The sequence below is a fragment of the Taudactylus pleione genome, unplaced genomic scaffold (assembly GCF_031769625.1).
Source record: "Taudactylus pleione unplaced genomic scaffold, aTauple2 ptg000378l, whole genome shotgun sequence".
NCBI lineage: Eukaryota > Metazoa > Chordata > Amphibia > Anura > Myobatrachidae > Taudactylus > Taudactylus pleione.
In genome coordinates, this window is record NW_028284779.1 from 8893653 (window position 1) to 8914464 (window position 20812).

A 20812-nucleotide genomic window follows, 5' to 3' on the forward strand; every position below is an offset into this window, starting at 1 on the left:
GGTAGGTTAATTGGCTCCCAACACAAATTACCCTAGTGTGTATGTGTGTGCGTGTACATGTGGTAGGGAATATAGATTGTAAGTTCCACTGTGGCAGGGACTGATGTGAATGTCCAGATCTTCTCTGTAAAGCGCTGCGGAATAGGTGTGCGCTATATAAATAACTAATAATAATAATAAATTCTTCCAGTTTGAGTCATAGGGTCGACTTTGCATAAGGCCAGATCCGTGGCAGGAACTGATTTCATTGCCCGAAACTGAACTGCCTTGTCCCGCCGTCCTACGAAAGATGTCCCACTTCAGTGCTGCCTCTCTCAGTGACAGCTATAAATGGTTGGGGCAGCACAGTTGGTGCAGTGGTTAGCATTGCTTCCTCACAACACTGAGGTCTTGGGATTGATTCCCACCTTATGTGTGTAGTTTGCATGTTCTCCCCGTATTTGCATGGGTTCCCTTTTGGTGCTCCAGTTTCCAACCACCATTCAAAAACAGACTGCTAGGCTAATTGAATTCTGACAAAAAACAAAACAAAAAACTCCTAGAACAGATGTTCCCAATCTCGGCCATTACAGTGCAGGTTTTAAGGATATCCGTGCTTGAGTCCAGTGGGTAAATCTACTAAGAATCGAGTTTGGAATCTCACATGAGTTTAGGCATGTTTTTCACCCCGCAAATTTACTAAAGACAAACTCGAGTGAATTTGGAAGTGAGTTCTCTCCTTTCACTATTAAACTCATGTGAGATTGCAAACTCGAAAAAACTTACCATCGCACAAATTAGGAGGCACTTTACATGATAAAGATGCAACTCGCAAATTTACTAAGAATCGAGTTTCCAATCTCATGTGAGATTATACAAACTCACTGTGAAATTGAAGTTTTAAATACTCACCTCCTGAGCTGCAAGTTTGGCTGAAACATACACAGATCAGTGTGATTTGTGTATGTTTCTGCCTGTATACCTAATATTAAGTGTTTTTATATAAAAAAAAATAACATAGGGTCCCCCCCCCCAAAAAAAAAGACTAACCAGCCCCGGACTTGCCAGACAGTCCTGGTTCCTAAAATTACGAGGAACAAAATGAGTAGGGTTCCACCGTAATTTAGGTACCAGATTGACTGGCGGCTCCTGACAGTTTTCACTGAACAGTTGGTAGCCGGTTGGTGGTGTATGTGGTTTGTTTTTTTGCAAAGACCACCCTGCATGCTACGGAGACCTCCAGGATGGAGGCGAGTATAGGAACTTTTTTGCAGGTAATTCTTCACGGATTTCTTCATGTGAACATCTGGCAGCAGGTAAGTATGTGTTTATTAAACTTTTACTGTATACGGTGTGTACTATCTTTATTTAACTATTTTACATTGGAGTTACAGGTGCCGGCCGCCTGCTGGCACTTGTAGTTCCACAAGTGCAAAAGGGCAGGCATGCTGGCACCTGTAGTTCCACTGTAAAATACAATAGTTTTACTTTGATTTTCCACTTTATTACCCCCGTACCCACAGCCCAGGGGTGCGGGGAAGAGCCCCGGGCTTCAGACCAAGCCTGGGGTTTCGGGAGAGGGGGGACCTCTTTTTTGGGGGGGTCCCCACCTCCCCTGAGATCTTCGGCTTGGGGTGAGAATGCTTTGGCCCTGGAGACCCGGTAATAGGGTCTCCGGGCTGTGGCATTACATCCCGGTCGTTTTGGGTCCGGTGCTGGTTTTAATTATAGGGGGACCCCTATGCATTTTTTCCCCCTCTTCAACTAAAACCAGGACTGGCCCTGCAGCCTGGTGCTGGTACCTAACTTACGGTGGAACCCTACTCATTTTGTTCCCCGTAATTTTAGGTACCAGGACTGGCTGACAAGTCCGGGGCTGTTTAGGCTTTTGGGGGAGGACCCTACATCATTTTTTTAAAAATATATTTTAACCCGTTTTTTACAGGTACAACACACAAGCAGCTTACACATATCTCACTGATATGTGCGGGCTGCTTGTTCGGGTGAGTTTGGCAGAGAGAAAACACTGCAATCTCGGGTGAGTAATCTCATCTAAACTCACAAATAGGGGGAGAAATCTCGATCTGCTTCACCATCGGAAAACTCACTTTCAGCTAAACTCACTTCTTTGTAAATTTGTGAGTTGTTAAAGGGTAAACTCTCCCGAGTTTCGGTGAAGAAAAGCGAGTTTAAAAAAAATAAAAACTCGACCAAACTTGATTCTTAGTAAATGTACTCCATGATGGCTTAATCAAATTGACTGAGGTACTAATTAAGTCACCTGTGCTCAAACATGGAAATCCTTAAACTGTGGACTGTAATGGCAGAGTTTGGGAACCTCTGCCCTAGAGTGTGTGTGTCCATGTGGTAAGTAATATAGTTTGCAAGCTCCACTGCGGCATGCGCTGATGTGAGTGGCCAAATATTCTTCTCTGTAAAGCCCTGCAGAGTGTGTGCGCTATAAAAAATAACTGTTACTAAATGTTTTTAGGAGGATCAGTGCTGGGCAAACAATGGGAAATATGGCACACCCCAGTGACTTGTACAAGCCCTTATGCCACTTTGGGTAGCATGACATAGTTAGCCCCCAATCCAACTCTGGGTAACGTGGAGTGCTGGTACTTCCTCACATACATGTGTTATGCGCAACACTGGATGAAGTAGCTGTCTCATTACCTAAATGATCAAAGTCACATTTCATGAGTAGATTGTGACAGTTATGTTTGAAAAATGCGGATGTTGGCAGATGGAGCTTTGCCAAATCCCGGGAGGACGTCCTGGGCGTGTTACTGAAGGGGAACTGTGGTGCTCTTTCTTCAGTATAAGAAGTCATTATCCTTAATTATAACAGTTACTAGCATTCCGTCACCTGTTCATGAGCATGACCTGAGGCCTCTGTGAGACGTGCACAGACATACCGGGGGTAGGTGAGCAAAGAGAGTACTCCAGCTTATTTGTGGTGCCCAAATCAGTGTTAATGCTATGGTTAGGACGTAACGTTGTGGCACTGGGTGTTATGGAATCCTCAAAGATTTATAACGTCCATAGTGTTACGTGGATTGTAGGGAGAGTTTTATCAATCCTTTTTAAAGAGGACAAGTAGAGGTGTTGCCTAACCAATCAGACACCAGCTTTCATTTATCTAGTACACAGGTTCTCAAACTCGGTCCTCAGGACCCAACACACTGCATGTTTTCCAGGTCTCTTCACAGAATCAAAGTGAAATAATTATAACCACCTGTGGATCTTTTAAAATGTGTCAGTGAGTAATGAGTACACCTGTTTACCTGCTGGGTGACCTGGAAAACGTGACCTGTGTGGGGTCATGAGGACCGAGTTTGAGAACCACTGATCTAGTACATTCTATAAAAGAATCACTAGAATCTGATGGGTTGATTCACATATCCTCTTCTTGGCACAGTGCTGTATATGAATGGTTTGTATGGGATAAAAGCATATGTTTTCGGCAACGGACAGACAGGCAGATGTGGTCATTGTCCACTAGATTATCCTAATGAATATCTGACAGATCCCAGTCAGCCTACTGTCAGCGGGTTGAGATAGGAGGCAATCATTAGATCCGGTATGGATCCATCTCCAGGCTTTGTCTTCGGCCTCAACCTTTAGTACATATACATTCGTCAGTGTTTTATGGTACCAACTCTGTTATTGTAAGGAGATAAGGGAGCGTTACAGTTGTCATATGTGTGAACACACTTCCAGTAACCTCTTCATTTCCAGATACACGTTCTGTATTTTCACCTCATGTACTGCACACCTGGGTATACACTATACCATATGCCACCTCGGCGTGGATCAGAACAATATATCATACACCTCGTACAGTGTGTGCACCCGATCTGTCGTTCATCGCATTGTTCCATCTACTGTCCTGCACGGCAGATGGGACTATACAATGTACGACGCAGTACTATTGTGTGCATGATGTAGCGATACATCGGGCTGTCGTATACCTGGATCATGCAGTGTGTATGACGCGAGTCATGTATCGTTACATCGCATCGCCGCTGGGTACACACATCGTATAGTGTGTACCTGGCTTTGGGGCTCAGATTTGTACAGTGATCACTGTGCGAGATGTCTCTTACTGCCCATTAACACTGCTGGAACAAAGACACAGCTATATCAATAGTGTACAAATAGGTTTAAATATACCAGTATCCAGACTAAAGATACAGGGCCTGATTCAGAGCCACTCGAAAGCGGCCGCTCGTTCGCTCCGAGCGATGTTTGCCCAAATGCGCATGCGTACGGATCGTTATACGCATGCGCGAACCAGTCAGTGCGGCCGAAAGTCATGTGCTCGCAAAATAGCGAATGCCTGATAATTTCAGTGATAGAAAGAGGCATATGTGGGTGGTAACAGGGGAAGGTGCTTGAAAACGGGGAGTGGAGATCCGAACGCAGGCGTGCTTAAAGGTCAAAACGGGCGGTTTATGGGTGTGCATAATTAAAACAGCAGCGTCATTGACCGCGTCACTGGGTTATTTAATAGCCAGAACTGCTCGCAAAATTGTGGTAGCAAAAACCAACCACAAGAATAGCGAGCAGTTCATACCCTGGTCGATGTACTCGATTAATCTAATAAATAGCGGACATGACGTATGATGCGAGCGGCCAGGGGGCGTAGTTTCCCAAAAAACGACTGCAAGTTTTATTCGCTCGTTCAAACCTAGAGGCGTGAACAGACCGCAAACAGCGAACGGTTCATTTGAATAGCCACCCCTATTTTCAGGACGAGCGAGCGCTAATTGCGTCCGGCTCTGAATCAGGCCCACAGTGCCTAGACACTCGGTAGGTCGATACTAGATGGTAGACTGTGGCAAAAGTGTATATAGACAAGGTTAGGCACTAAGTGGAGAGTTAGGGTTAGGTTAAGTTTAGGCACCAAGGGGAGGGTTAGGCATTTGCTGGAGGTTAGGGTTAGGCTGCGTATGGGGACGGTTAGGGTCAGGCACTAGGTGGAAAGTTAGGGTTAGGATTAGGCACCAGGGGGAGGGTTGGGGTGAAGATTAGGCATAAAAAAAAAATGTCAACCTTTTGTCCCTATCGACCTATTATATGTTTATCATCTGTTGTCCATCTATTGTGTATCTATCTAGACAGTGATGATCTACTACCCACCCAAATATATTTTTCATAACGTTGGGAGGGGGGCAATTCAATAGTTTTTTTGGCGCCCAATAGAGCAAATTAGCTTGTTGCGCAGTGTCACGGGGGCATGCCCAAAAGCATGGGGTTTAGCCTCGTATAGCAGCTAACCCCATCTAAAGTCCTGAATTGGGGCGCCCAAACTTCCAACTTATCGCACATTTCCGCTCGCCACCTCGGGGCTGCGAGAAGAAATTTGTCTAACCACGGCTATGCGCGCCCGAATGGAGCAACAAATGAACTGTTCTGTGGGACGCCCATTAGTTTAGGTGCCCTATAAAACAATTGAATCACCCCCTATGAGTAGAATTTATATATAATGGTCATAACTTTCTGTTGCTTGAGCCGTCTTCATCTCTAAAATCATGGAATTTAATGGTGATGCTTTTCTCTTACTGGTCGACGCCTGCTCTACATACACTGAAGCTGCCAAAAGGGCAGTTTGTAAAGGCAGCAAAATGAATAAATAACAACTGGTGCTTATATGTTTCACTGAACGCTAAGACATGTCACTGTCAGCTAGTACATCCTGGTCCTAGCAGATCTAAATGAAGATATGTACAGATGTGTTCGGGCTAGAGGAGCCATTGCTAAAGTTTTGTTTGAGAAATGGGGACGTTGCCAAAATGGAGCTTGGCCAGAAGCCGGGGGACATCCTGGACATTTATTGAAGCGGAACGTCATTCCTCATTGTTTAGTATAGTATTAATAATCCAGCTCATATTGTAAATGGATATGGATAGGGTTCACCTTGGATAAATATTGTGCTCTGTGACCGGATGACCTCGCCTCGCCAGGTAGTTAGTGTTCATTCTAGCACCCTGCACCTGTAACAACCCATTCAGTTCCTCAATCACCAGAGCAGAGAGCGACACCCCAGGCAGGAAAGAGGAACTGCACGTGTTTTAACAGGTGCAGGGTGCTAGAATGAACACTAGGCAATAACAGATTATTTTGATCCCACTGGATCTTGGGGTATTAGGGATTCACTCTTACCGCCAGTAATCATCTGTTAATGACTTTGATCACTGCGCCGTGGGCGCTGCCACCACCAAGCTCCTTCACCTCCACCCAGGCTCCTAACATTGGCACCTGGAATTGCTTACTTCTGGGTATGTTCGGGCACGCTGCTGCAACATTTCCTACATAGTGTCGACTAGCTTCCACTGGTCCCTCACCATGGACCATGTTTCTGCTGGGCAGCTGGTGGAGGGCTTTAGCTTGCCGACCCTGGTCTCAATCCAGTACACCTGGAGTGCGGAATAGCGTTTTGCGCTATTCTGTTGGTCGCATGCTCTGTTGACTGACCCCTCTGTAATAGACATGGGGCCTTGTGGTTGGCATAATTGAAGGTGCCACTTAGTTACATGTCAGCTGATCTTTGCCAGGACTGAAAGCGTTATATATCTGCTCCGATGCACAAGACTTAATTGCACAGACAGTTTAGTCATCGGGAGCCATTTTGGCTCGCGTAACGTGAGTAGAGATTATCTTTTTCAAAAATGGATCTCAAACCTGTTTGTTAGCTACGCTTTGTTAGAAATTCCTGACCCTGTTCTATAGAATGTTGCCGTTTAGACTGGGACAGGCAACATTTTATAACTTTAATGTAGCAACTTTAAGGAACCCTGGGCCTGATTCAGAGACGGACGCCCGTTTTGACCTTTTGGCACGCCTGCGTTCGCATCACCACTCCCCGTTTTCAAGCACCTTCCCCTGTTACCACCCACAAACGCCTCATCCTGTCACTCAAATTAGCAGGCACTCGCTATTTTGCGAGCGCTCGATTTCCGACCGCAATGACTGGTTGGCGCATGCGCATTACGACCCATACGCATGCGCAGATGTGCGAACATCGCTCGGAGCGAACGAGCGGCCGCTTACAAGCGGCTCTGAATCAGGCCCCCTGTTCAAGGGCAGCAGTGTTAATATTGAGGCCTCAAACCGGCCAAATGTGATTCAATTTCAAATCCGCTGAAATACTTAAGTTCAAGTTCCCTCGGGTACTAAAGTTTGGGTCTGAGGTCCTCATTCAGAGTCGGTCGTTGCGGCCGCTCGGTCATACGCCACCGATGTTCACTAAACTGCGCATGCGTAAAATTCGCAATGCGCGTGCGAAAACTAGCTATTACGATCAGAAAATGCTCTCACCTTGAACACAGCCAGGTGACATGGGAGGTTTTTACACTGACTAGTGTAGTGTAGTGCTTAAGAGAGGGTATGGTCAACCTTAAGCTCTACGACCAGCTCCGATGGTTCCTGATGGTCTCGATTAATCCTTATATGCCCGGAGATGACGTGTATTGCGAACGAGAAGGGGGCGTGTTTTTAGTCTTACGGCCGCATCCTCCCCTCGCTCGTCCAGCTAACGATCCCATCTTAACGACGGAACTTGCGAGCGCTTCATTTGCATATCCGGACCCTTTTACCTTACGACGCGAGCGGCCGCAACGACCGACTCTGAATGAGGTCCTGAATCTAGTAACCTGTTTGTGTTCAAGGCATTTTGAGATGTATTTGACCTAGTAATAGAGAACAGAACTTCACTGTGACTCTAGGGTGAAGCTGATGTGAGCACTAGGCTCCACAGTGACTGAAAAGGCAGAAGAATTAAAAAAGAACTAGGGAATATCCCGGGAGCGATAGAGGGATAAGAGCCCAGGTACCTGTCAGTTATGCAGCTAACGAGTGACTGACCCAAAGGTCAGAAGATTAGTAAAAAATATAAAATTACACTACTTGTAATAATGTAGGAAATCAGAATGTGACAATTCTGTTGTGTTATATTTTCTATTTTCGCTACCCATATTTTGATATCTTTACTGGATAAATTATATTGTATGTGTGTAGTGTATTTAAAATAAAAGATAAAAAAAAGAAAGTGGAAGTATTTAAGAACAACAGTAACTCAGTCACAAAGCAGTAGACCACGCAAAATGGTGTGTAAAAGTCGCCAACGCTCTGCTGATTCCATAGCTGAAGATTTCCAAACTTCCACTGGCATAAATGTCCAAGAAGAGTGGAAGCTGTTATAGCTGCAAAACGGGGACCAACTCCATATTAAAGTATAATGCCATTACAGGCCCTGTTGGTGTAATGGTCATGTGTCCGAATACTTTTGTCCATATAGTGTATGTGTATGTGGTTTAAATAAATCACATTTATACATCTTTTGAGTGCCGCCTGGTCTATTGTTTTTATATAGACAGGTCGCCCGTACACACCGACAGAGGCACCGATATATCAGCCATCTGTGGAAACGCTCGTGATATATCGCCCGTTTGATTGAACGGCCGATATAACGCCAAGTGTGTACCCAGCTTAAAGGAATACATACAGAGATGCATTGGGGTCATGCTTTGTATGTAAAATCACTCAGAGCTGACACATCTGTACAATTTCTTTCGTTGACGCCAGATAACGTCTTATCGGACAGATTCCAACCGCTTCCTGTCAGTAACACTTTATCTATTATCTGTCAGAGGGAATGCAAACAGAATTTCAAAAGCCAAGCAGTTACATTTCTCTTGCATGGACTGGCAATGGTATTCTTACTGTTTAATGTATTTTCTGCCAGTTATCATATAGGGATGATCTTATTTCCCCCCTAGTGCCTAAACCTAACCCTAACCCTCCCCCCTTAGTGCCTAACCCTAACCCTCCCCCCTTAGTGCCTAACCCTAACCCTCCCCCCTTAGTGCCTAACCCTCCCCCTAGTGGCTAGCCCCTGATAATTACCTTTATGATGCCGGCGGTCGGTATTTTGGAGCCGGGATCCCGAATGCTGTCTGGTTTCCGACACCGGTATTTAGGCCGTTGACATCCCGTCAGGCGGGATGCTGACTACATCCCAGTTGAGATATAATCTGTTGCCAATAACTGCTTGTGGGGCAATGTCTTATTGCGAAACATAATTATTATTGGCTCCATTTACTCCCCACAGAGAACTTGTGAGGAGATCCATGCAAAAAACACAAGCATCGCTGAGTAATTATATAATGATAAGAACACAAACATATCATTTAGTAACATGACAATATGCAACGAGGTGTTCTAGTAATGATCCCAGTTTGCATGCTGCTACTACCATACATCGTAGACTTCTCTGTAATGTTGTTATTAAGATGCACAATATAAAATTGTACTGTGTACGTTATAAGCTGCTATTTTATCTTGGTTGTGCCCGGGGGTCATGGTGACATCTGTGGATTTCTGGTTTAATAGAGAGAGATGGTCATTACAGCAATATCTGGGCTGGTTTGATATAGCAGTGTTGTGCCATCCGTCACAGAAGTTTGTGGAGGAGGCTGGGATATGTGTTCATGATATGCTGGGAGTTGTAGTACTCTGATACTAGGTGGGCAGTAGTGTGTATATTATGGTAACAACCTCTCCTTCTGTGCAGGTTCCTGCTCCTTCTAGTAACTCTCCTTGGGGTCTGTGCTGAAGAACCACCCCCCAAATTCACCGCTCAGGACACATGGGGGGAATTCTGGCTGGTGCGTTTCATCATAAATATTGCCGGATATGGGACCATCCTGGTACCGGGCTGTCTGCTCATACATTACTTCAAACGCAGGAACTATCTGGAGACGGGTGAGAGAGGGGTCTGCACTTGGGGGACACATGTATAGTCTCATGTACGCTATCCTGTGTGTGTGATACAGTTCTGCCGTGTGTGTGTGAAGCATACATGTTCCCATGTATGCAATCATTTGTATATGTGAAACATGGATCTCATATACTGTAACCTATATGTGGATGTGATATTTCCTTGTTCTTTATACTGTGTGTATGAGATTGGCATGTATTGTGTGTGTATACATGCATGCCCTTTGTACTGTGCTTGTGATACATGCATCTTTTCTAGAATGTGTGTAATATGTGCATGTTCTGTATTTTGAGTGACCTATTGAAACTTGTGTGTTACATGTGTGTAATACATAATGTTCCCGTGTACTGTGTGTGTAATATGTGCATGTTCTCTTTCCATTATGTGTTTATGGCTGGACACGGCACAGAGTGGGTTAATCCCTTGTGCAGCAGCGCCATTTTCATATGAACGATCAGGCGCTAGGTACTGTAAATGTATATGTAATAATGTGTTTTAACATGTTATATTTAATGTACAGTGTGTAGTTGTGGAATTGTATATTGGACTTTGCACTTCTGTTGTTTATTCAGTATTTTATATTCTAAGCAATTGCCATCTTCTGTGACATAGGAAGTGATCTGGTCAGGTCCAGAATGAAGTGGGCTGCAGGATTTCTGACGTGACAACCATTTGACTTGTGACAGCAGGGGGGGAGCACGGTTCAGAATGTGGAGGCCAAAGTTTACCCTCGTGGTCTTGCTTCGTTCTCCACAAGTTAATAATACCACTCTGTAAACATGGTTAGTAAAACTCGCCGGCCTTGCCTCTCCCCTGAAGTAGTAAAAGTGGTAACTCACCGGCCTTGCCTCTCCCCCTGACGTAGTAAAAGTGGTTACGCCGGCCTTGCCTCTCCCCCTGACGTAGTAAAAGTGGTTACGCCGGCCTTGCCTCTCCCCTTGACGTAGTAAAAGTGGTTACGCCGGCCTTGCCTCTCCCCCTGACGTAGTAAAAGTGGTTACGCCGGCCTTGCCTCTCCCCCTGACGTAGTAAAAGTGGTTACGCCGGCCTTGCCTCTCCCCTGAAGTAGTAAAAGTGGTTACGCCGGCCTTGCCTCTCCCCTGAAGTAGTAAAAGTGGTTACGCCGGCCTTGCCTCTCCCCCTGATGTAGTAAAAGTGGTTACGCCGGCCTTGCCTCTCCCCCTGACGTAGTAAAAGTGGTTACGCCGGCCTTGCCTCTCCCCCTGACGTAGTAAAAGTGGTATCTCACCGGCCTTGCCTCTCCCCCTGACGTAGTAAAAGTGGTTACGCCGGCCTTGCCTCTCCCCCTGACGTAGTAAAAGTGGTTACGCCGGCCTTGCCTCTCCCCCTGACGTAGTAAAAGTGGTATCTCACCGGCCTTGCCTCTCCCCCTGACGTAGTAAAAGTGGTTACGCCGGCCTTGCCTCTCCCCCTGACGTAGTAAAAGTGGTATCTCACCGGCCTTGCCTCTCCCCCTGACGTCGTGGGTCACATGGTTGTGACGTCAGTGGCCCTTCTGCCAACTTGGATCTAGCATCAACAAAAGTTATATGGTTATTGTTCTGGTACTAGAAGGCGGAGGGGGGGGTTGGTGTTGACTGACCAAGCCTTTATTTAAAGCACTTTCTTTGAAATGTATTTCAGGGGTTATTCCTGTGTTTATTGAATTTTCTAAAAAGGTGTTTAGGAAAGAGACAGTTGTGTGCTTAATCAGATTGGATTTAAAGCAAACTGCTTTTGGTGGTAGATATGATAGATAGGAAAGGAGGATGGCAATTGTTCAGTTCCTGTGAGATGTAAGATGTATATATTTATATTTGGTAAGACCGTTGTCTGATTTGTTTACTAGTCTTTGGAGGTTTACAGAATGCATTGTTCCCTCTTACTATTATAAAGGGCTGATGTGGCTCTGAGTGAGACTATATCCTCTGAACATCAGGAAGGATTGCATTCCTGTGACATCTCTATGCTGAGATTGTCCCAAGCCCCTTCAGCAAGGGGACTTGTCTTTTTAAAGACATTGAGCAATAAACATCTTGCCTTAAGACGCCTGCATCTGCTTATATCCTGTGACCACCAGAATATAGCAAAACGCTACTTAGGTGGAGTGAGTCCACTCTGGTTACTCAGGGACGGGTACCACCCTCTACTCTACTCTATTGGTGACAAAAATCTGTGATCGCCTGACAGCGAGGTCATCCGGTCAGTGTGTCTGATACATGTAGCATTCCCACTAGGCCGTTTCAGTGGGGCGCCGTGCCCAGCCCTGTTTCTAAAGGGCAGAAAGCACCCTGCCCACCGGCTCGGCGCCCCGCTGAAACAGCCTGCGGATTCTGTATCCGCCCGTAGGCCACAGTGTCCCGCGGGTGAGGAAAACAGCGGTGCAGCGACCTGCATCCATTGGCAACTTGGACATGCCCGGCAGCTTGGGGACTGCCCCTGCATTTACATATGTTCCAGGCACGCCCTCAAGAGTGACGACAAGTCACTCTTTCATTGGCCATGACCCCTTGTCGGGCGCGCCTTCGGTGTGCGCAGAAGAGCTCTTTCTCTAGGTCTGGTGCCCTGCCTGACGCCGGACCTAGAGTGAACACTATACATGTATAATCTTACCTCCTATACTATGTGTATGATACATGTATACTCTTACCTCCTATACTATGTGTATGATGCATGTATACTCTTACATCCTATACTATGTGTGTGATACATGTGTACTCTTACCTCCTATACTATGTGTATGATGCATGTATACTCTTACCTCCTATACTATGTGTGTGATACATGTATACTCTTACCTCCTATACTATGTGTATGATGCATGTATAATCTTACCTCCTATACTATGTGTGTGATACATGTGTACTCTTACCTCCTATACTATGTGTATGATGCATTTATACTCTTACCTCCTATACTATGTGTATGATACATGTATACTCTTACCTCCTATACTATGTGTATGATGCATGTATACTCTTACCTCCTATACTATGTGTATGATGCATGTATAATCTTACCTCCTATACTATGTGTATGATGCATGTATACTCTTACCTCCTATACTATGTGTATGATACATGTATTCTCTTACCTCCTATACTATGTGTGTGTGTGAGACATGTATACTCTTACCTCCTATACTATGTGTGTGATACATGTATACTCTTACCTCCTATACTATGTGTATGATGCATGTATACTCTTACCTCCTATACTATGTGTGTGATACATGTATACTCTTAACTCCTATACTATGTGTGTGATACATGTATACTCTTACCTCCTATACTATGTGTGTGATACATGTGTACTCTTACCTCCTATACTATGTGTATGATGCATGTATACTCTTACCTCCTATATTGTGTGTGATACATGTATTCTCTTACCTCCTATACTATGTGTGTGTGTGAGACATGTATACTCTTACCTCCTATACTATGTGTGTGATACATGTATACTCTTACCTCCTATACTATGTGTATGATGCATGTATACTCTTACCTCCTATACTATGTGTATGATGCATGTATACTCTTACCTCCTATACTATGTGTATGATGCATGTATACTCTTACCTCCTATACTATGTGTATGATGCATGTATACTCTTACCTCCTATACTATGTGTATGATACATGTATACTCTTACCTCCTATACTATGTGTGTGATACATGTATACTCTTACCTCCTATACTATGTGTATGATACATGTATACTCTTACCTCCTATACTATGTGTGTGATACATGTGTACTCTTACCTCCTATACTATGTGTGTGATGCATGTATACTCTTACCTCCTATACTATGTGTATGATACATGTATACTCTTACCTCCTATACTATGTGTATGATGCATGTGTACTCTTACCTCCTATACTATGTGTATGATGCATGTGTACTCTTACCTCCTATACTATGTGTATGATGCATGTGTACTCTTACCTCCTATACTATGTGTATGATGCATGTATAATCTTACCTCCTATACTATGTGTATGATGCATGTATACTCTTACCTCCTATACTATGTGTGTGATACATGTATACTCTTACCTCCTATACTATGTGTGTGATACATGTATACTCTTACCTCCTATACTATGTGTGTGATACATGTGTACTCTTACCTCCTATACTATGTGTATGATGCATTTATACTCTTACCTCCTATACTATGTGTATGATACATGTATACTCTTACCTCCTATACTATGTGTATGATGCATGTATACTCTTACCTCCTATACTATGTGTATGATGCATGTATAATCTTACCTCCTATACTATGTGTATGATGCATGTATACTCTTACCTCCTATACTATGTGTATGATACATGTATTCTCTTACCTCCTATACTATGTGTGTGTGTGAGACATGTATACTCTTACCTCCTATACTATGTGTGTGATACATGTATACTCTTACCTCCTATACTATGTGTATGATGCATGTATACTCTTACCTCCTATACTATGTGTGTGATACATGTATACTCTTACCTCCTATACTATGTGTGTGATACATGTATACTCTTACCTCCTATACTATGTGTGTGATACATGTGTACTCTTACCTCCTATACTATGTGTATGATGCATGTATACTCTTACCTCCTATATTGTGTGTGATACATGTATTCTCTTACCTCCTATACTATGTGTGTGTGTGAGACATGTATACTCTTACCTCCTATACTATGTGTGTGATACATGTATACTCTTACCTCCTATACTATGTGTATGATGCATGTATACTCTTACCTCCTATACTATGTGTATGATGCATGTATACTCTTACCTCCTATACTATGTGTGTGATACATGTGTACTCTTACCTCCTATACTATGTGTGTGATGCATGTATACTCTTACCTCCTATACTATGTGTATGATACATGTATACTCTTACCTCCTATACTATGTGTATGATGCATGTGTACTCTTACCTCCTATACTATGTGTATGATGCATGTGTACTCTTACCTCCTATACTATGTGTATGATGCATGTATACTCTTACCTCCTATACTATGTGTATGATGCATGTATAATCTTACCTCCTATACTATGTGTATGATGCATGTATACTCTTACCTCCTATACTATGTGTATGATACATGTATTCTCTTACCTCCTATACTATGTGTATGATACATGTATACTCTTACCTCCTATACTATGTGTATGATACATGTGTATTCTTACCTCCTATACTATGTGTATGATACATGTGTACTCTTACCTCCTATACTATGTGTGTGTGTGAGACATGTTTACTCTTACTCCCTATTCTATTTGTGTGCGATACATGTATACTCTTTCCCCCTATACTATGTGTGTGAGATATGTATACAGGTTGAGTCTCCCATATCCAAAATGCTTGGGACCAGGGGTATTTTGGATATCGGAATATTCCGTATTTTGGAATAATTGCATACCATATTAAAATGTCTTAGGTATAGGACCCAAATCTAAACACAGAATGCATTTATGATTTATATACACCTTATACACACAGCCTGAAGGTAATTTTATACAATATTTTTAATAATTTTGTGGCTCAAACAAAGGTTGTGTACATACATGAAATTTATTTATATGTCATATACACCTTATACACACAGCCTATAGGTCAATTTATACTTTATTTTTAATAATTTTGTGCCTTAAACAAAGTTTGTGTTCATCAAACCATCAAAAATCAAAGTTTTCACTATCTCAGTCATGCTAAAAATATTCCGTATTTCGGAATATATGGATATGGGATACTCAACCTGTACTCTTATCCCCTATACTATGTGTGTGAGATATGTATACTCTTTCCCCCTATACTATGTGTGTGTGATATGTATTCTCTTTCCCCCCTATACTATGTGTGTGTGATATGTATTCTCTTTCCCCCCTATACTATGTGTGTGATATGTATTCTCTTTCCCCCTATACTATGTGTGTGATATGTATTCTCTTTCCCCCTATACTATATGTGTGTGATATGTATTCTCTTTCCCCCTATACTATGTGTGTGTGATATGTATTCTCTTTCCCCCTATACTATATGTGTGTGATATGTATTCTCTTTCCCTCTATACTATGTGTGTGTGTGAGATATATTCTCTTACCCCCCATACTATGTGTGTGTGATATGTATTCTCTTTCCCCCTATACTATGTGTGTGTGATATGTATTCTCTTTCCCCCTATACTATGTGTGTGTGATATGTATTCTCTTACCCCCTATACTATGTGTGTGTGATATGTATGTTCTCATTGTCATAGAAATAATTGATTTGAAGAATGAAGTTTTCTTTGAAGAGCGTTTTATATGCAGCCGGAGAGGACACAGTATTCTCACTCAGACATTCTGACAATGTGAGCAACATTCCCAGCCTGCTTATAGCCCAGAGTTATACTAGGCATACAGTGCACACACCTGTGCCTTACACAGTGATCATTTCTCTGTACAGCACTACAAAACACAGCAGCAACGGACAGTGGGTATAACAAAGCATACATGAAAGCAAATTAGACATGAAAACAGTTCACGCACACGCACACACACACACACGCACACACACACACACATCAGATTGAGGAAAGAGATGCAGCTGTGAGACTGAGGGTGAGGAGCTTGCAGTCTAGAGGGGGATCCGGTCTAAAGATCTACAGTAAAAAGGTAGAAAATGTCTAGATAGACACCAGATGTTAGACAGTCAATAGGTCGACAGGGACAAATTGTCGACACACTAAAAGGTCAACATGCAAGAAGGTCGACATGAAAATGGTCGCCACAAAAATGGTTGACACATCATTTTTTTCGTTTTTTTAAGGGTAAGGTTTAGGGTTAGGCACTAGAAGGGACGGTTAGGGTTAAGCACTAACCGGAGGGTTAGGCACTAGAAGGGACGGTTAGGGTTAGGCACTAGAAGGGACGGTTAGGGTTAGGCACTAGAAGGGACGGTTAGGGTTAGGCACTAGAAGGGACGGTTAGGGTTAGGCACTAGAAGGGACGGTTAGGGTTAGGCACTAGAAGGTACGGTTAGGGTTAGGCACTAGAAGGGACGGTTAGGGTTAGGCACTAGAAGGGACGGTTAGGGTTAGGCACTAGAAGGGACGGTTAGGGTTAGGCACTAGAAGGGACGGTTAGGGTTAGGCACCAAGGGGAGGTTAGGATGAATATTGGGGTTAGAAAAAAAACAACAACCATTTTTGTGGCGACCATTTTCAAGTCAGCATTTTGCCCATGTCAACCATTTGTACCTGTCGACCTTCTCACATGTCGACATTTAATATGTCAACCTTTTTTCCTTACAACCTTTTGTCCCTGTCGACCTATTGACTGTCTAAAATCTGGTGTCTATCTAGAAATTGTCTACCTTTTACTGTAGATCTTTCAATCTACATCTGTCTAAAGCAGGCATGTCTAACTCAAAATACCAACCGGGCCGAATATTCAAGGTCTAAGAGTGTGTGCCGCAAGAATAAAAAAAGTCTTATATGCAAGTTTGAAAGGGTTATTATTAATATAAACCAATGCAGTGCCCCCTGTAGTAGATCCTCTTATGCAATGCCACTGTAGTCGTGCCCATTATGCAGTGCCCCCTGTATAAGAGCCCCTTATGCAATGCCACCCTTTATAAGAGCTCCTTATGCAATGCCCCCCTGTATTAGAGCCCCTTACGTAGTGCCCCCAGTAGTGTCCATTATGCAGTGTCCCTTATTCAATGCCCCCTGTATTAGAGCCCTTTACGCAGTGTCCATTATGCAGTGCCCCCTTTATAAGAGCTCCTTATGCAATGCCCCCTGTATTAGAGCCCCTTACGCAGTGCCCCTAGTAGTGTCCATTATGCAGTGCCCCCTGCATAAGAGCCCCTTATGCAATGCCCCCTTTATAAGAGCTCCTTATGCAATGCCCCTGTATTAGAGCCCCTTAGACATTGCCCCCAGTAGTGCCCATTATTCATTGCCCCTAGTAATGCCCCTTATGCTTTGCCCCCAGTAATGCCCCTTGTGCTTTGCCCCCTCCCAGTATAGAACAGGCCCCACTCCCCTGTGCAGTACTTACCTCTCTCTTACTTACCTCTCTTCACATTGGCCGCTGGGCACCGCTCCGGCGTAGACTCCTGCCGCTGACTGGATCTAACTAGATCCAGCAGGCCTCTGGTGGATCGCTTCAGAGACCGGATTCCAAATTGTAACACAAATATTATGTGGCCCAGTCACCCCTGCCACGATTGGAGCTGAGCTCCGATCGTGGCAGGGGTGACTGGGCCCCATAATATATGTGTTTGGGCCCACACGGTTGGGCCACATAAAATGTTTCTGGACATGCCTGGTCTAGAGGGAGAGAGCAATGCTTGGGACAGTAAGAGCTAGTGAGACGCAGAAGCGTTATGGGATCGTTGCTGGTAGGGAATGTTTACCAGGCAGTATTGGTTGAGTGAGGGAGCACTTTATAGTGAATGTTGGGGGAGAGTCTGGGCGGGGAGGAAGTACCATAAATAAGGGAGCAGCCTGGGAGTGAGGGTGGTTATTACTCAGGCCAGAGGCAGATATAAGTGGGCAGAGGCGTGACGATGTACAGTGTGAATGGTAGGTGTTGGTGAGGGAGGTTATGTTGAGCGACAGTAGCCTTGTATTGGGTTCTGGATGTTCTGTTGATTTGCACATTGGGGTAACTGAATGGGATGCGATCAATATCCCGACATTCGGGATGCCGGCGTTTAGAATACCGGCGCCTGCCAGAATCCCGGCGCTGGCATCCCGACGGTAAGTTGGGGGAAGGAAAGGAGTTAGGGTTAGGCACAAAGGGGTGAGGGTTTGGTTTAGGGTGTGGGAGCTTTGGTTTAGGCACTAGAGGGGGGGTTTAGGTTTACGCACCGTGGAAGGAGGGTTAGGGGTAGGGAGAGGGGAAGGGTTAGTATACTGACCGATAAATGTCTGTATCCTAACCCTGTCGGGATACTGGGGTCGGGATTCAATGCCAACATTCCGTACCCAACAAAACTGCATGTGTGATGTGAAGCTTAGTGTCAGGATGATGACAACAAAGCAGCAGGCATGGAGAACTGGGGAGAGTGTGAGGGTATCAATGGGGAGGAAGACTAGATTTGGGGTAATGATACTGGGAGGATATTGGCTAGGGAGTGCAAGAAGTAGAGATGCTGGAGAGGTAGGATTGTAAACAGGAGAGAGCAGGCCACAGAGAGGTCTAGGGGGATGTGTCAGCTGCAGTGACCTTTTAGGCATAGGGCATTTGTCAGATTAGGGTAGGAGGGAAGTGGGAGGTAAGGCCAGGGTATGTTTCGATGTGTCAACAACTGAAAATAGCTTCAGCGCTATTTGATATTAATATCTATGAACCTTCTATTTATGAAACACAGTAGTATGACTCTAGCTGCAGAATCTCTATGAGCTCGTGAAAGCTACAGTACATAAATACTAAAACAATATAAAACAACAACAATAGACTCGGCACTTATTTACTATATGATTATTGTGAGATGGCAGTAAGAAATCAGTCAGAACTCAATCTTAAATGTTTTTTTACATATTTAATTATAATATTTAATAAACATGGTTTCTCCAAATATATATCCACTTAAGAATTGTAATTGCTATATACAGTAGCTTCATATATCATCTTTCTACTTCAGGGTCCATAGGGGGTCCACAGGGTTGACCTTGGGGTATAGCTGGATCTGGATCCACGGGCACCACGCAGTTAAAGCTTTAGCTGCTCCCAGGATGCTCTTGGGTCCGTCCTCCTCTATACCCCGCCCCGTGCCACAGGCACCTCAGTTTGAGTTGGTGCCCGGCCGGAGTCGGGTCACCCCGCGCAGGGCTTTTTATTTAATAAAAAAAAAAAGAGTCTGTTAGGTTTATTTTTAAAACAAGTGGCTCTTCAGTGCAGCAGTGAAGGGCTGTCTATACAGACGCCCACGCTGCCGCTCTTATTCCCCGCTGGCGCCGTGACGCCAGTATCGCACTGGGGATCGCGGCGGGAGGCCAGAGTCCGTACTAGCCAGACTCTGGGGACCTCCCTGGACTGCTGCCGGAGACGCCGGGGACAAGGTAAGCCGCAAGTCGCCGATTAGTGGCGGCTCGCGGGTATTGCCAATAATGCAGTCCTTTGCCCCCGGTTCTAGGGGACAGACCGGGGGCCGCTAGCGGTGGCGGCGGGCTCCCCCTCTGAGGAGGAGTACCCCGTGGGACCACTAGACCACCAGGGTTTTCAAGGGCAAGTGGGAAGCCGGCAAGCCCTGGGGTTAATAGCTAGCCAGGGGAGGAAGCCTTCCCTGTTTAGCGGCTCCTCCCCTCAGCTCAGCGCGCCTTTCAGCACGTAGTCTGGCGTCGCCGAGCTGCAGATTTCTCGGCCACTCCTTCTCTGAGGTCTCTGGGGGCCATTTTCTCTGTGGCAGCGCAGATCTCTCAGGGAGCACGTGGACCGGTCCCCCTGTGTACCTCTCCCCCGACAAGGACAGTGTACACAGTGCTATAGCCCTCCCAGACACTGAATCTGGGAGTTTGATTGTAGTGGAAAGGTGCAGTGAGTATATCTTCTCTGCATGGTATGTGACTTTTGCTAGTGCTGCATGTCTGTGCTTATTTCTACTTACTGTCAGCCTATGCCTATCCCTTTCATTCTCCTACAAGCCCTACAGGTGTGTGGGGGAGGGGCGTTTCTACAGACCTCACTTATATAAATCACGTATTTGTGAGGTCCGTCACATACAGTTGTGTGCTCCACAGTACCATATTGTGGGCTGTTGTTCAGCACACTGGTGAGTGCGTTTGATTCTGCTCTATTGCCAGATATATTTGTTTATATAATATATTCTGTCATGTCGGACGAGGAGATTGAGCACTCAGTGGCTCCGGTGTTGGTCTCCTGCGGACGCTGTTCTGCAGGAGTGGATAGGGAAGATTTGTCACAGGATGGCCTGTGTAGACGGTGCCAGGTGGCTCCTGGCCCATCAAAACCTTTTGTGACGTAGGAACCACCGCGGGCGATGTTTTCTCAGGTGCTGGTGTCTATTGCAG

The 20812-nt window shown here is 44.7% G+C and overlaps 1 protein-coding gene across 1 annotated transcript in view; it reads left to right on the plus strand.

Annotated features, from left to right (window-relative positions):
• Nucleotides 1-20812, plus strand: part of SLC35B2 (solute carrier family 35 member B2) — a 60205-nt gene that overhangs the window by 21936 nt on the left and 17457 nt on the right. The window contains exon 2 of the mRNA XM_088445330.1: nt 9557-9747. Within this exon, the coding sequence (XP_088301456.1) occupies nt 9557-9747 (191 nt within the window). The remainder of the gene's footprint in view (nt 1-9556; nt 9748-20812) is intronic.